Genomic DNA, 17,406 nt, shown 5'->3' with positions numbered 1-17,406 from the left:
TTGTGTGAAGCTGTAAGAGAAATGATTGCTTGTCATGCACGTTACCTTTTCTAACAAAATGTCAAAGGTATCTGTTAAGGACAAGGAGGATAAAATGGCTGACATGAACTTGCAGAGAAAATGTTTATTTTAGAACCTTTTTGTTTTGCTTTGCTTTGTTTTTAAGGTTGTCATTAATGGTGGAGCAACATCCAGTGGTGATCAGGATACAGAAGACACAGAGTTGATGGCTATCTATACTACAGAAAATGGCATAGCAGAAAAGGTATGTAGTTGCATCCTTCTATGCAAGAGCTCACTCTTGGTGCTATTATTTGTTCTCCCAGCTAAGTAAAGCTAGAGTGATGTTCTTCTTCTGATTGAACGTGCTGACTTGCAGGTTCAGATCAAGTTTGGGGGAGTTCTGTCCCCATGACTCATCAGGTCTGCAGCTTTTGTTGCCGAAGTTGGTGAATGACTCAGCAAATCTTACAAACAGTTTATTCACTGTGACCTGCCACCTAAATTCATAATATGCAATTTTTGCATTTCTTGACTTATATTGGCCCTTTCACGTGATTTCCCTGCTAAGATAATTTTCCCTTGTTCTTCAGTTTAATTTTTCCTGTATTTAGTCAAGTAAACTGGGAAGTGTTGAATACCTTTGAGACTGGTGTCTTTCCCAGCCTCTTCTAAGCTCCAGCCTCATAAACCTAACTTTCTAACCTTCTTGCAAGTAGGGAACTGCTTATTATTTTGTGACAGCTTTTGAGTGAAGGTCGGGTCGTTCATAAAGGCCCTCGGATGTTTTCCTTAGGACAGCAGTGGTTTTCTCTTTCCTATTTGGGAGCATTTGGTTGATGCCTGAAAGGAACCCAGTTTGGTTGTGATTTTTTTTTCAGCTTTTTTTTTTTTTTCCCCTCTATTGCATCTTTCATTAATTCTGTTTAATAACAACCTTGTAAGTAGAGATAGTGTGAATCACCTGAACTTTCCTTTAAAGTAAAAGAAGAGTATTATAGGAAACATGAAAAGCAACTTTTTTCTGAAATGTTTATTATTGAAGTGGCTCTGTGGTTTGGCATTATCCCAGAAAAGCCTCAATTTGACAAATTTTTTCAAATATCCTAATTGAAACAAGAATTAAAAAAAAACACACACACACAAAACAAAAACAAACAAACACTCTGTTCCAGGTAAGAGCATTGTGATGCTTGTTTCTCTGAGGCTGTAACTTCTGCTAGGACAAGGATGTTCTTGTGTAGTGGAGTTAGTTTTCTAACTTAGATGTCAAAATTCACTTCCAAATTTCAAATTTAAAATGTACATCAAGAGGGTAATTATGGTAGATGTCTTGTAGAAGAATTTTAGAAGAATGTTATGAATGCTGGAGTGTACATTGGATACGATTTGTCTTTCTTACAGATGATCTGTATGTAGAAATTTGTCTCAAATACACCTCTACTACCATCTTGATCATGCTGATATTTTAATGGACACGTTTTGGCAACTGTTGACATGCATGTCTGTGATGGCTGACTTGGAGCATGCTCAGACTAGCGAGTAAAGAGAAAAAGCCTCAAGCAAAAATCGTTGGGATGAAATTGTGCAACTAAGATTATTGATCACTAGACGTGAAAACATGTCTTCATGGCCTGTTTATTGCATATGTATATTTTTCTCCCTTCCACTTGATTCCAGTGAATCAGGACCATACATGATAGATGATGATTTGCCTTAAAGAGACAGTGAGCTGTTATTCAATTAAATCTGTTTGGGTTAAGTCTTTGCTGTGGCTTGCAGTGAATGGACAATGAAGGGGAGGAGCTGTAGCATTTAGCAGTCTCATGTATTAAGATGGTATCTGAGGCTAGTATTTCTGGTAATCTAGCCAAACTGCCTGTTTTCCACTTAAAATAAGTGTGTGCATGAAGCATGATTAATCTTCTCTTTCCATTCCTCTGAAGAGATTATTCACCAAAAAAATCAAATGGAAGACGTTGAATAAATGTCCTTTGACAAAGAGAACTGAAGTGTACTTAATTGTTGGAGGATACCCAGTGCTTACACTTTCTTAATATTTGTTAGCAGAAACAACTATTAGCCCACATGAAAAATAACTATTGCTGAATTAATATAAAGTAAACAACAGAATGTTGCTTGTTGCTTAACTCAATTAATTTGAACATATTGTCAGTTCTTATTTAAGCTATTTCTCTAAAGGCCTCTTTTATTGTTCTTGCAGTTCATCAGCTTTTTCTTGGTCCTTCCCAATACTACTTCATAACAGAGTCTTCATGTCTTCATCTTGCATGGTTGCTGGTGTTTGTTTTTCTCTGTTATTGCCCAACATTTTTGCTCCACCTTTGTCTCTTTCTGTGCATACCTACTGTTTTTTTTTTTTGTGTGTGTGTTGTCCCATCTGTGGCCAATTAAAAAAAAAAAAAAAAAAAGAATTAGTCTCTGATCAGTATCTCATTCAAAACGGTGCAGCTTATTACTGGCAGTTCTCTAAAGCATATTGGTATGGCACATTTGGCAAGCACCAGCAAGCAGTCATTACGTGAAACCAGCAGGCACATGCTTGGGATATGACAGGGCCAGTGACTACCCAGTGACTTACAAGTTGGATAGCCACACCTCACCCTAACTCTCAGATTTCTTGTTTGGTCTTGGTGTCTCTTCACGTCCATTCTGTTTAACAAACCTTTAGCGGATAATAGCTAATGTTGAAAGCTTCCTCTTCTAAAGCAGGATATGTCTGGCTTTTGGAAGAGGATCCATCCAGGATTGAGGAGTATCCTGATGTTCTCTATGCCAGTACTTAGCCATTTAGGAAGGACAGTGCTATGACATTTCTGCTTTAAAGTTTGAAATAGAATTCAGTTGAAGTGGACCTACAAAGTTCCTTGAGTCCAACTGCACACTGACTGGCATGGGGCATCAACCACCTCTCTAGGAAGCCTGTTCCTGTTGTTCCAGTGTTTTACCCACCGTCACAGTAAAGAACGTTTTTCCTTACATCCAGTCTGACACCCCCTCACTTCTCCGTGCGACTCTGTGCTGTTCACATGCATCCTACCATTGGTTAGCAGGGAACAGCGACTGTCACCTTCCCCTGCGCTCCTCTCTTCAGGAGGCTGCAGAGAGCAAGGAGATCACCTCTCAGCCTTTTCTTCATACCAGACATCCCATGTGTCCTCATTGTCTCCTCATAAGTCATTCCCTCCAGTCCTTTTACCAGCTTCGTTCCCCTCCTCTGGACACTTTAAAGGACCTTAACATCCTTTCCATATTGTGGAGCCCAGAATTACATGCAATATTGAAGGTGAGGCCGCACCAAAGCCAACTGTAGTGGGAGAATCACCTCTTTTGACCATCTGGGCATGATGTTTGATGTACCCCCAAAATGCAGTCTGCCCTCTTGGCTGCTAGGGCACACTGCGGCTCTTGTTGAGCCTGCTGGTCAAGCAGCACTCCCAGATCCCTTTCTAATCGGCTGCTTTCCAGCCACTTGTTCCCAGCTTGTGCCTGTGTCCAACGTTACAACATCCCAGATGTAGCACCTGGCATTTTCCTTTGTTGAATTTCATGCCACTGATGATTGCCCAATGCTGCAATCTGTCTAGATCCCTCCACAAGGCCTCTTGTCCCTCAAGGAGGTCAACACTGCTGCTGACCATCCACCAGCCTGGTGTAGCCCCATTCACTACAGCCCTTTGGGCTCTACCATTCAGCTGGTTCATCAGCCAGTGTAACATGAACCTGTTTATCTCACAGTTCGACAATTTGTCCAGAAGGGTACCATGAGGGATATCAAAGGCCTTCCTGAAATCCCCAAAGTCTACATCCAGCACCTTCCTGTCATCCACCAAGCAGGTGGCCTTACCATAGGAGGAGATCAATTTCAAAGGCAGGACTTTCCCTTGGGGAACCAGCGTTGACTGTGTCTGATAACAGCTTTGTTCTTTAACTGACTCTCAATATCCCAGGAAAATCTTCTCCATAGCTTTTCGTGGGAGTGAGGTTAGACTAACAGGTTTGTATTTCCCTGGGTCTTCTCTCATGCTCTTTTTGTAGGTGGGTATAATGTTGGCCAGCTTCCAGTCAGCAGGGACCTCCCCAGACTCCCACAACCTTCGTTAAATTGCTGAGAGAGGTCCAGCTATAACATCTGCTGATTCCTTCAGCGCTCTGGGGTGAATCCCATCAGACCCCCTGGACTTAGGAACATTTGTCTGATACAGCTGGTTCCTTACACGTTTGGTGGCTACAAATGGAAAGTCGCTGCTCCCCAGTTCGTGGTCCTCCAACTCAGAGGACTGGGCAGCCAATTTTTTAAATGTGCCATGCTCTTCCAGGTCGAAACAAGTCATAGCTTCTGCATTCTGTTGCCCAAAGAAGAAGGGGAATGTATTTTTGACTGGATGTACTTTATGCAACCTCATCAGTCCTATGAGGGAAAAATAGAGATTGGCACATAGAGGAATGGTGGTTACTGGATATTGGTCTGGCAAAGGTAGAAAACTTTGCCAGAACTTATCCTAAGTTCTAGTTATAGACAAGACGTGCAGTTTACAGCGGCTTAGTGTTCTCCCTCCAGCATGACATGCAGCTCTAAAACTTAAGTTCTTTCTTTAAATTATTTTTGTATTTTTTTCACTTTTTTAATGAACCCAGTCAGGTGGGCAGACTTTGTTTGTTTGTTTCGGTCAATGAAAAAAATTATTTTGGTGCTGAAAGCTGGCAAATAAACAGTTTTCCATGTTGATCTGTTCAGGAACTATACCTTTAAACTAATTGTGGTGATCAGAATGCTTAGTACTTAATGCTGTTTAAGAGTTTTCTGAAATGAGTGTTTCTATATTTCACTTTCCACTGATTACAGTAGACCCTCAGTCTTTCCATAGCAGTGTAGTCATTTATAATCCTTGAATTTGAATTAACATATGCTCCCAGTGGCATTTATTTTCCCATCAGAAACAGGGAGTAAAAGGGAAATACTACGGATCAGTTTGGCTTCTCTTGTAGTGGATAAATGAAATGGAGGTTATTTTAGAAAACCGGTAAATGAGTTTTGATTTTGAAGAAGACCATTAGAAGCAAAGTCACAAGTCTGGCAAAGTTCCCAACCTTTGTGTAAGGCTACTTCACGTGAGTTTAAGTTCAAGTATGGATTAGGTTAGAACATTAATTATATAAAGTACTTTTTTGATAGTTGAGCTGAAATGACGAAATCTGATCCTCCTGCTTTTGTTGTTGGTACTTAGGCTTTGGAGCATTGTATTCTTGTTTGCAGGAATTCAAAAACTGGAGTTAAACTTAAAAAATTCCACTTAGTTGTGAAGAAGAAATGCTTACTCTGAATCTTGTTCTAATGGGATATATGAAGGGATTTTAATGTATTTGTATGTTTGGTCAGTGTTCTCTTAGTTGTCTGTGAATTTAGGGCACATGGAAAGCCACAACATGGTATCACTTAAATTTGTGTAGGTCTGCAGGAAGTTAGCTTGACTAATATAAATTGGCCATGGATGTATTCAGTTATAACGATTAGGATGTATTTCATGTGTACTTAAATGTAGGGTAGGAAAAAGAAACAAAGATCTTATGACTAAAAAATGGTTAACCCAGACTCAAATTGAGTAAGAATTAAGCTGGGAAGTATTTACCATAATGAGGAACTTCCTTGCCTGTGATTTAGGTGTCTTATGCAAGGATAGCTATTTTATAGCTTTTTTACATTGCAAATAGCCAGTGTTCATTCTTCTATTTAGTTCCAATTCTTCTTCCTTTTTTTTTTTTTTTCCCATAAACAAGTCTGTCGTGATAATCCTGTGTTTTGGGCACTGTTTGGCTGCCGGACTGGTTATATCATAAGTGAGCTATTGTTGTGCTAGTATAAATAAGCAGGAAATGGTTTATACAAATGAACCTGTTCAGTACAACTTCAGTAACTACAGTTGGAGATAAGCTCATCATCAAAGGTGTAAGGTTTCTGAAGATAGAATGTACAGATGTTGCTTGTGACTATTATACCAGGCTTGGAGTATCTTGGAATTGCCTGATAGTTCAAATTCAGATTATTCATATGTAACATTAACTGACCATTATGTTTTGTGTTCTACCCCACCTTTCTACCACCCCCAATTTGATAGAGCTCTTTGGCAGAGACTCTAGACAGCACTGGCAGTTTAGATGCTCAGAGAACTGATATGATTTACACTATCGAAGATGTTCCTCCATGGTATCTCTGCATATTTTTGGGGTTACAGGTATGTTTCAAAACAGCTGCTATTTTTTCTCTAAAAAATTTAAAGCTTATTTAGCACTTTCTGTGTAGTTTCTTGCATTTGTGTATGTGTTAATTTTATTCTTCCCATACTCTCGCATATTTGAAGAAACTGTTAAGATAGTGTGACTGACTTCAGAAGAAACTAAGATTACTGTGTTAATAATGATTTACATTATTGTTTGCTGGCTTATGCATTTGTGAGATGCATTTAAATGTTTATTCTTCTAAGATGTTGGTAGTAAATATATGAACAAATGCTACATGCAAAGCTTCAGAAACTGACATCTTGCACCTCTGGAATTAAAGATGGAGAGAGAGAACTGTTTAGCATTGAAATCTTGTATATTAAAGCTGATACTGTAGAGGTTTCAATTCCAGAAGCTTGATAGCACCATCTTGCAGTCATAATCTGTAAGTTGCTAACAAGCAGGTGTCACAGAATCACAGAACTGTAGGGGTTGGAAGGGACCTCTAAGTGTCCTCCTCTTGGAGTGAGAATGTATGTATGCATCCTACAATCAGTAGGATTGTAGTGGTGAGCAGAACCCTACTAGTAGTTCAACCATTTGCTTATGTGAAGCAGAACAGCTCATTTCATCTCCTTTGTTTCTTGAATGGCAATAAAATCTATCCCACAGGAATGCAGAGAATTTGTTAATATCTGTAAAGTATGTTGAGATCTCCAAGCAAATACATTCCAAAGCATCTTTTTACTTCTGTCTTTCCTCAAGGGCAGGCAGTACTGTAGGGATTTTTATTTGCATTAGTGAATATGGTGACACCTGTTTGTTTGCTTAACATGTTCGGATTGCAAAAAAATTAGTGAGTACCTAGTGTCTGGTACTTGGGAGCCTATGTACATGCTAGTTTGTGTGCTCTAAATTAATTTGTAAGCTAATAGTTTTTCACATGGTTGAAAATGAATGGAGTTATTTATCTGCTTTCCTGAATTTAAAGCTGTTTTCAGCAGTTACCTAGATACCTCCTCATTAAGAACAGTAGCCATGTAGCTATGTAAATAACCTAGTTTATTCTACATAAATAGTGATCATTAGCAACGGACAAGTGGTGGCTTGACATAGAGGGCAAATAGTTGTAGAAATGCTTTAGAACCAGGAAATGAGAGGTCTGATGGATAATTAAAAAGCAAAAACATCCAATAGAAAAGAAAATACCTTCATAAACTCTTTTTAAGAATTGTCTGTGGTATTAACAAACCATTTATTTTGTTCACAGCATTACTTAACATGTTTCAGTGGAACTATAGCAGTTCCCTTTTTGCTTGCTGATGCCATGTGTGTTGGATTTGACCAGTGGGCTACCAGCCAGTTGATTGGGACCATTTTCTTCTGTGTGGGCATCACTACATTGTTACAAACAACTTTTGGGTGCAGGTGAGATTTGGGATTTGTTTCTAATTATTGAACTGCTGATGATAAGACTATGCTTCTCAGTCAGAGATCCAAGAAGAAGTTAGTCTGTTTCCAAAGGATAAATGTGAAATACAAGATAAAAATTTAGTTACAGGACAGTTAGTTAAAGCTTTCGGAAAGCTGCTACAAAAAAAGTGGATCTGAATTCAGAGAAAGCATTCCATGGGTTAAAAAAAAAAATAAAAAAAGAATGCAGGAAAGAAAAAGAGGAGAGAAGTCTATGAGGATAAGGAAACATGTATACACCGTTGTAAAGAGGAATTAATTTTGCTATTTTCCTTAGTTACTTTAATGATGCTCTATTTTGCCAACATTTAGGTTAAGGTTAGTCCTACAGCAAATTGTGGCTGTTTGTGTAAGGTGCTTGCCATATTAAAAGGGCATGGTGTTTGAAGTCATGCCACAAAATAAGCATAGTTGAAGAAATGTGTTAACATCCAGCTCTGCTATCTTAGACTGTAGTTTGAGTAAAGTGGTCTGTGTAATGTATTCCCAAAGCTGATTTAAGAACGTTGAACTTTTCCTCCAGAAATGAAAAATACAATAATCAACACTGGAAAAAGGATGAGGATAACTTTTTATTCTTTGAACCAACTATTTCTGGTCATTACCTTGCAATAAACAAGTAACTTGCATTTATTTGTTAGTTGTTCCGAGTTGCAGGCTATGATCCTTCCTTGAGATGGGAAGAAACACATACGTTAATGTAACTTTATGGGGATGCCTCAACCTTGCCTTTGGTGTCCCTAGGAGAATTCAAGAGACCATTACAGGCACTAGTAAATACTTACAAAAATCTGGTGGTGTTAAGAACAGAATGTCGTAAGCTTTATTCACATAAAGCTATCTTTTTTTTTTTTTTAAAAAAAAAAAGTCTGTTCTATGGTAAACACTGCAGAGAGAAGTGAAACTTAACAATGACTCTGTCTGTGAGAACCAGGAATAGCTAAAACCTGCAAAGCGATTTCTGCATTTTCTTGAATAAACCAAGGATAAGTGAAAACAGAAAAGTACATACTTTATGAGTATGTTCTCATATGATTACTTGAATGATTCTTGGGTCATTTAGTTCACTTTAAGAACAATGGAAGCTGAAATCCTGCATTCAAATAGAAGATGGACAAATGCCCCCCACTACTTTTATGATTTATTTAAGAAACAGAATCTTTGGGTGGAGAAGTTATCCCAGTAGGGTGCAAAAGACAAGCCTGTGGTAAATCACTTTGATTTTTAGATCAGTTTTTCATCCAAAACCTTTCCAGGTATGTCAGGTTTTTCAATATAATTAGTTCCTATTTTGGTTTAAAAAGATATATTGCTAACATACTTTTTGTTTTTGAAAAATAATGTTTTATATATTTTTATTACATTTTGCTAAATTTAGAACATCGCTTTTTTCTTTATGGAAACATCATTCTGATGGCAACGTAGTAGTATTTAAATTGATGAAAAAGAAAATATTAATCTTTCCCTAATGTATTTTCCTTTAGTCAAGGCAGATCATGTTTTCTGCCTGAGTGGCTCTCTGTGCTTATTGGGTGTAGCTTGCCTTAGCTGTAGTCATACATTCTCAAGTACCTTGTCCAAAAGGAGGCAGAGGAGCAGAGCTCTGTGCCCTTTGGTATTCCGAACCTGATCAGCCTCCCTTTTAGTAGGGAATGTTCCCCTACACACACGCTCCCATTTGTGTTTTATATAGGAAATTGAGGTATTGTTGACTGAGACAGGAACTGGGAGAGAAGGTCTTTTATCGTTCATCTTTGAGTGTTCCCTTCCTGTGTTAAATGAAGTTGAAAATCTTGAAATTTTCTAGGAAAAGTGCAGAGTTACGAATGGGTATTGACTCAAAGGGGAGTTTGGTTTTCCTGTGACTTTAATAGCCTTCTTATTCTGCCTCAAATTTATCAGGAAAAACAAAAAGCTCAGTTTTTATACTTCCTGAGACTTCACAGGTCTGAAGTTTGTCATCTTTTTTCTCTCTTCCCCCCACCTTGAACCCCATCTAATCTTAGGCTCTGTCTTCATTACTTGATATAGAGTGATTTGGGGCTCTTGCAAAAACAGGTGTGGTCCCATGAGTTTTAAATGCTCTGTTCCTTGTCTGCCTTCCATGGTTTTCCTTTTCTGTGGCTTCTACTTGCCCTGTGAAGGACATTTATAAACTGAAGAGGTAATTGTGTCTTAAAACAAGTTAACCTGTATTCATGAAGAAAATTTCAGTGGCTGAACATTTTATAATGATCTAACATGTGATTGTGGTTTTATGTAAGGGTGGGGCTGAGATAAAGCAGTGGCATTCTCTAAATAAAGTTTTCAAGTATTCATTGGCAAGTCCGTCATCTGCAAAGTATTTCAGCAAATAAAGCCAGTATGGTTTTGAAAGGGCAAATTCCATGGTTCAAAGGTCCTTAAAGATGGATTTAGCTCCATTTATGAGGAGGCGCTGTGGTCAGTTTGGTACCCATACTAATTTTAGGAATTCAAGCAATTTATTAGTTTATGTAATAAGCCAAAAGATTTGGCAAGGATTCAGAGCAGTTAGCATGACTGAGACAATCAAATACAGTGTTAATATACCTAAACATTTTAGGTTTACTGCTGTGCCCATCACTACATTGTCTAAACATTCCCATGTCTGGGTGAAATGTTAAGATAACGGAGATGCTTCCAGATGACTTCTACTGCATGAAAAGCTCCATCTTCACAAGGACTAGTGCCAAAATTGAGCAACGTTAGGATTTAGACATGATATTTGTATACCACGCTGGCAGTTCTTAGCTGGTAATGAATGTCTGGCTAATAATGGGAAAGCTATTTCATAAATCATGTTCCAAACTACAGCTGTCTCTCTGGAAAGATACTGATTATGGTTGGCTGATTTTGAGTAACGTTTAAAGAAATGATAGAGGAGGAGAGAGACTGCTATTTTCTGTTTAGGGAATTAAAAACAACACCAGCATTTTGAGCTTACTGGCCCTTTTGATAAATATTTTGAGATAACTGTCTCTTATGATGGTTTAATAGATAACTATGCAAGACGTGCTAGGACCCTATTGTGCAATATGTAATTTTATCCAGGTGTATAGTCTAGATCTACAAAGATGAGTCAGGTAGAGTAAAAAAAAATATACCATTGCATTTTAAAATTCAGCAAATGTTCCCAGTTAATAGTGTCTTTTGACCAAACAGCTGAGGTTCTGAATAGGCTGGCAAAGACCAAAGGAAGGAACCATGCAGTGAAGATTTCTTGGTATGACTTTAGGGGCAGTTGTTAAAGCTGTGTGAGATGAGGAAATAGGGTCTAAATCAGGCTGTTGGTATTTCACTTGAGCGTGTGAACATTCACTTAAACAAACAGCATAATTCCATTGTTCCCAGGAAAGTTCTCTGAACACTTAACCGAAAAGCTTGTTCAAAACATTGCAGGAAACCCTCAATTTTTTTTCTTGGATGTTTATATCCCTCAAGACTTTGCAATTTTATCTTTTTAAACTCAGAAATTTTACCTAAATTCTGTCAACAAGAAATTATGTGTACATGGGATACAGGAGGATCTCCTGAGTTTTGTTTCAGGTCATGAGTAGGGAAGTTGATTCATCGAGTGTGTACAGTCCTAGGTCTTTAATACAAATTGTGTACCTGGACAAAGTTGTCTCCATGAGTTTTAGTGAAGCATTTGACTCTGTTCCCCACAGATTTCTCCCAGGAGAAACTGGCTGCTCATAGCTTGGATTGGGTATACTGTTTGCTGGGTGAAAATCTGTCTGGATTGTTGGGCTCAGAGTCATAGTGTATAGATTTCAATCTGGTTGGCAGCCAGTCACCAGTGGTGTTCACAAGGGCTCAGGAGTTGGCCCGGCTTTGTTCAGCATTTTTATCAACACTCTTGATGAGGGGATGCAGTGCCCCCTCAGTAAGCCTGCAGCTGACTCCAAGTTGGGTGGGCGTGTTGATCTACTTGAGTGTAGGAAAGCTCTGCAGAGGGACCTGGACAGGCTGGTTCAATGGGCCATGTCCAGTTGTACGGCCTTTGGCAGGGCTAAACACTGGGTGCTGCACCAGGGTCGCAACAACCCCACACAGTGCAGGCTCATCTGGCAGAAAAGGACTTGGGGGTGCTGGTCAACAGCCAGCTGACCACGAGCCAGCAGGAAGTTTAGACTGGATGTCAGGAAGAGTTTCCTAATGGAAAGAGTGATTAGGCCTTGGAACATGTTGTCCAGGGAAGTGGAGGAGTCATCATCCCTGGAGGCATTTCAGAGACGTGTGAGTGTGGCATCAAGAAGCACGATATAGTGATGGGACTCAGTAGGTCAAATTGATGGTTGGTCTTGATGATCTTGAAGGTCTTTTCCAACCTAAATGATTCTGTGATTGTGTGGTTTTATTATCTTTAGAAGGAGAATTCTGACTCTGAATGCCCACAGCAACATCTATGTGCTACATATACCACCAAGTGAAGGTTGTGCAAGGTTTCAGAAGGGTATTTTATGTCATAGGAAACTCATAATCTGGACTTGTCTTGGTGCAACTGACTTCATCCCTGGAGAATGCTCTTGCAATGTACAATTACAAAATCATTATGCAGGGACAGAGTACTGTGTAGGTGGGATAGAGGAGTAACAGTTCATTAGAGGTATTGGATATTTTGCCATGGGCCCCAGCTTGCTCAGTTTGCCCAACAAACCTTGTAAAATGAGGTGAATCATTCGCTTGTGGCTACTACTGTTTCTTCCCCAATGATAAAAACTTTTTTTTTTCTTTCTTTTTTTTTTTTCTCCAGAAGAAATGTGAGAGGAAATTGTGTGCAGGTTAGGTGTGCTTTGGTGGCTCATATGTTTTACGGAGTTTAAATTTTTTGATGTAGCTTTCAAAGTTTGCAGTAGATGGGTCAACATTTTAGATTGGTTATGGCCCAAACTCCTTTCCAGTAGTAGTTCTGCTGTTCTGATTTCTTGCCTGTGAACTTCTACAGCCATTGTCTGTAACATGCTTCTGTTCTGAGTTTTTCTCTGTCGAGCATGATCTTTTTCCCCTACAGACGTTTTTCATCTTCCTTGTCCCTTTTCTGATCTTTATCTAAATCTGCTGCAGTTAGTTCTTTTCCTTTACTGGTACTTGTACTGGCATCAATGCACTTGATTGTGGCTGTAAAACAGCCATAAATGTAGTGCAGTAACAAGAGCTGCATGAGCAATTGTTTCACATGTTATGGTTTGAGATCCAATCCTTGGTGTTCACAGAATAGTTCAAAGTGCATCTTCTTTGTAGTTAAGTAACATCTGGATGTTTGTAATGCTATGCATGCTATGGTTTATTCAATAAATACATAGTTGGTGCTGGTGAATGCTCTTCAGATATTGAACGTTTTGGGAAGTATAAACACCAATGCTAAGAATGTCATCTTGAAATTCTTGCAACGTTTGCATTTATTGTTATTAGCCACCTGGAACATCTAATCAGCACTTATCAGCCTAATTGTTATTTACATGTACGCTTAAAGATGAATTTGTAAATGACTATACTTCAAGTTATGCAAAGAAAAGGTAGAATATACAGACTGCTTACTTCTGTCAAAGAGCTTTTTTAATGTTGTGGGACTGTAAAAGCTGCTTGTTCAGGAGTCTGGCTAGTACTTACATCAGAACGTGCATCCTTATCCTTGTTATGATACCGAGTCAAAAACTCAAGTCAATGTCTGGTACCTGTGTGCCAGTATCCAGTAATTATCTGTTATAGGCATCCTGTTAATAACTTCACTCATGTAGTGTCTTATGTTAGGATTTCACTTGTGATGTCTTAGCATTTCTATGTCTGTCCTTTTTTAATAAGAAATTCTCATATTTAGTAACTACCTGATAAAGGATTGTTTTGAGGATGAGTAAGCACCTAACTGCAGTTGATACCCTGACACAATACTGTATCACAGGGTAATATCTCCTCTTTCCCTTTCCACCAGGTTACCCTTGTTTCAGGCAAGTGCTTTTGCATTCTTAGCGCCTGCTAGAGCAATACTTTCCCTGGAGAAGTGGAAATGTAATAATACAGGTAATTGTCATTTATGCTTGCTCCCATTTAAGTGACAAATGATGTAGATGACATATAGTGCAACTGCTGAACCTTTTCAAACAGAAACTGAAAGTAATGAGCAGGGAATAAAAATAAATAAATCTAATTTTGCAACATTTGAACTTGGTGCCTCCTTGCTTTGGAATAATTCTTAAAATGCCCTTGTGGAATTCTAGTTTTAAACCCTTATATTTATGTCCAATCTATTTAAAGGAGTTAGATAGAAGATGAAAAATGTAAGAAAGCTTTAAGGGAAAATCGAAGGCCTTATGAGAAAACCTGTTCATGTTAGGGTTAACATCCAGTTATAATTTTGCTTCGAGGGAGAGGGGAGGGGAGAGGGAGGAGGAAGAGAGAGAGCTCTTTTAATACTAAGAAATCTGGCAGTAGCTTAAAATAATTACTTTGTTAATATAGAGAATGGCAGAAGGGTTAAATAAATGATTGTGTCCTCTATTTGGAAGTAGTGAGTCCATAAGAGTCCTTTTTAGTTGAGGAGTAGTAGTAGTAATTCTGAGCAATGCTCAGCATCACCGCAGGATCAGTATTTTTTCGCATTCATAGTCTGTGCAGAGCAGGCTTTAGCAACATTTGGATGTTCTTTTTAACTTTTTCTTTGCTACCTTTGCCATCCTGAAAGGTAGTGAATTTATTTATAATGAAAATGTGCAGTAAAACTGGTTGTGTAGGCTGCCTTTTCTTTAATTTAGGTTACAAAACTGAAGTGGAAACAGCTCTGGACGTTTTCTTTTTAATGGGGCGTGGTTATTCAGTAATAAGGTTGTGGGCAGTGCAAGATGGCACTGTATAGAAACAAGACTGCCAGATTCTAATTGAAGGTCTTGGGGGGGGGGGTAGGGAGGCGAGGGTGTTTTGAGGTCCTTTAGATTCTCTAGTGATTTATATTTCTGTTATTTGTGTGTTTATAACAGTCTTCGATTCACTCATGACCACTGAATCAATTTTTCTAGTGTTTTCCTGTATAAAGCATAGCTTTAAGCATTCACATTTTCACACTGGAGTACTCAGCTACTGGGAAAGAACACGTGGGTTTCAGTGCTCAAGATGTAAAGGCATACTGTGGTGTACTTCAGATGTTATGGCTGCATTGGATATTTCTTGACAAAATACGCCAATGTCCTAACATGCAACTTCTTGAAAGAAAAAACTGTCTGATAACCTTTGATTGCAAAAGCAATTTTTCCACTATTTAAACTTTTTAGAAAGAGCCTTTGCTTCATCTTGCTCTTGAACCTTTTAACTTTCAAAAGGTGTCAGGTGGGGTTGTTAATATGGGTCAATTCATCATTCAGTGAATAACCTAAATTGGCAAACAACAAACATTGGAATGTTTCCTTGATTCCTAGTGTGCAATTGAGTACTTCTCCATTCCACCATTTATTGGGGTGGGGAAAAAATGATCTATATGACCTTTATTTCTGGAGATTATTTTTTTTTTACCCGCTTTGGTACAGTGGGGTAAAATTAGTGGTTAGCTCTTGGGAAATGTGAGCATGATATTACGCGATTTGTAGCACTGCAGAACTTCTTTTCTGTGTAAATTAAGTCTCATTTGTTAGACACAGCTTAAGGAGAAATGTATTTTTTTATTAAATATGGAAAAGTGGCTGAGGAATAAATACCTGTGTTTTGTCTTTTCTTTTGGTAAGATATAACAGTTACAAATGGAACAACAGACCTGCTTCATACTGAGCACATCTGGTATCCCAGAATACGAGAGGTAATGTGGGAGTAGCCTTTAGCTGTTGATCTGTCCGATTTCAGTTAAGTTTCTCATTTAACCATCTGTGTGTTCTTGTCTTTAAGTTGGCAATCTCTTCTTTCACTGCAATTTCATTTGAATATATCCCTTTACTCATTTCATGGAAGTCTTCATTTTTTTCAACTTGTTCGTTGCTGAACAGCAAATACAATCAGTTAGTTGCCACATTCCAAAAGATACTTGGTAAAATGCGCAAGTGAGATGAATAACTGTTCTTGTAGCACTTACCAATTTGTGCTCACCAGTAGCAGTTCAGCAAACCATAAGCTACTACCACTTGCCTTCTGTCACTCTGTTCAGTAGGCTGTCCAGTGGAAGGTAAAATGCAGTTAGCCAATGTGTTCATTCCTAGGTGTCTTAAATTGGAGACTATCCTGATGAGACATTGATTCTCCCAAGATACTTGCTGAAATACACCAAACTCCTTTTCCATTCGCAGCATCACAGTCTGAACTTCATCAGTCTCTGCAGAGCTCACAATGAGGGTTGTGCCCAGGCATCACACTAGGCTGCTAGATAGTGTAGTCCAAATTAAGGCGTGTGTCATGGAATTTATCTCCCATCCCGTTGCTTTGGGCTGCAAACTTTTTCGTAATTAAAAACAACCCCTCTCTCTTCCCCATGTTCAAACCATAGCTACATCCTGCCAAGAGCCCTGCAGCCAAGAGGGCTGACAGTCTCCTGAGACCACAACGCTGCTCTATACCAGCTTCTAAGGAGCACTTGTGAACAATGCAGCATACACTGCCCCTAGGAGCTAGGAGCATCACCTCCGTGGCGCCACCAACCCTTGCCGGCTCGATCTGAGAGCTTAAAGGTTAGCCTGGAACCCAGGTCTCCTGTCTGACAGTGTGATGTGCTATCCACACAACTACCAGACTGGCCCACTGGTCTGTTGTGTAATAGTTTTGTGAAGAAAACCATAAGTGTTATGCTTAAGCAATAAGTCACTTGAACCTAATGAGCTGTTTTATGACGAAAAATTTGCTGAGTTCTTCTGTGTCACTGAATTCTTTTAACTGCAGTTTGTAAGCCAGAGTAGAAAAAGAAATGTTTTGGTTTTGCTTTCAAGATGCAGCTGAACTGTCTCTTTCCCATTTTTGTGTGTTCAGATCCAAGGTGCTATTATCATGTCCTCCTTGATAGAAGTGGTGATTGGTTTGCTTGGCCTTCCTGGTGCCCTCTTGCGATACATTGGACCTCTGACCATCACTCCAACTGTTGCTCTAATTGGCCTCTCTGGTTTCCAAGCAGCTGGAGAAAGAGCTGGCAAACACTGGGGTATCGCAATGTTGTAAGTACTCCTGGGTGTTCTTGTCTTAGGCCAGTGGGTTCCATCTGGTAAGTTGTCATGGAGGAATTTTGGAGTGCCAATGAAAAACCTGAGTCTGCTTGACTGCCAAAGGTAGCATTGCAGTGCTCCCATCATGGAGAGGAGTACAGTGTACAGGAGTAGGTCAGCTAGCAATTTGGGAATGAAGACCACAGTGACTCTGGGAGAGGAGGAAGGAAAGGAGGCTGAAAATGAGGTTTGGAGAACAGAGTTTTGTGAAACTAGCTGGTTGGGGAGCCATGGACTGCTGAGTCTGTTAATTTAGTGACAAGTATCCTGTGAAATACTGTTGATAACCAGCCAAATCAGGATGAAAACCACATTTTATGAAGTATGAAATTGGCTGAAGCAGTTAGCATATCCGATGTATAGCAACCACCTTTGTGCTTGCTCTGGAAGTGGAAGGAATGTCTTGATCCAATCAGATTCTGACCTAACTAATCTGTTAGCACAGTACTTTGAACATATAAAGTATTCTGTAAGTGCAGCTTATGATTAAAAGGGCTGTTTAAGA

At 39.1% G+C, this 17,406-nt stretch overlaps 1 protein-coding gene across 5 annotated transcripts in view; it reads left to right on the top strand.

The window, feature by feature from the left end:
• Positions 1-17,406, top strand: part of SLC23A2 (solute carrier family 23 member 2) — a 69,568-nt gene that overhangs the window by 35,991 nt on the left and 16,171 nt on the right. For all 5 annotated transcript variants that reach the window (XR_005260705.2, XM_038166813.2, XM_038166810.2 and 2 more), the window contains exons 3-8: positions 167-265; positions 6,138-6,254; positions 7,511-7,668; positions 13,667-13,755; positions 15,447-15,517; positions 16,672-16,853. Coding sequence is in view for 4 of the 5 variants with exons in the window: in XM_038166813.2 (XP_038022741.1) it covers positions 167-265; positions 6,138-6,254; positions 7,511-7,668; positions 13,667-13,755; positions 15,447-15,517; positions 16,672-16,853 (716 nt within the window). In the remaining variant the exon portion in view is untranslated. The remainder of the gene's footprint in view (positions 1-166; positions 266-6,137; positions 6,255-7,510; positions 7,669-13,666; positions 13,756-15,446; positions 15,518-16,671; positions 16,854-17,406) is intronic.

This window comes from Anas platyrhynchos, chromosome 23 (assembly GCF_047663525.1).
Source record: "Anas platyrhynchos isolate ZD024472 breed Pekin duck chromosome 23, IASCAAS_PekinDuck_T2T, whole genome shotgun sequence".
NCBI classification, from domain to species: Eukaryota; Metazoa; Chordata; class Aves; order Anseriformes; family Anatidae; genus Anas; species Anas platyrhynchos.
The sequence above is the reverse complement of the archived record's forward strand: the minus strand, read 5'-3'. Positions and strand labels throughout refer to the sequence as shown.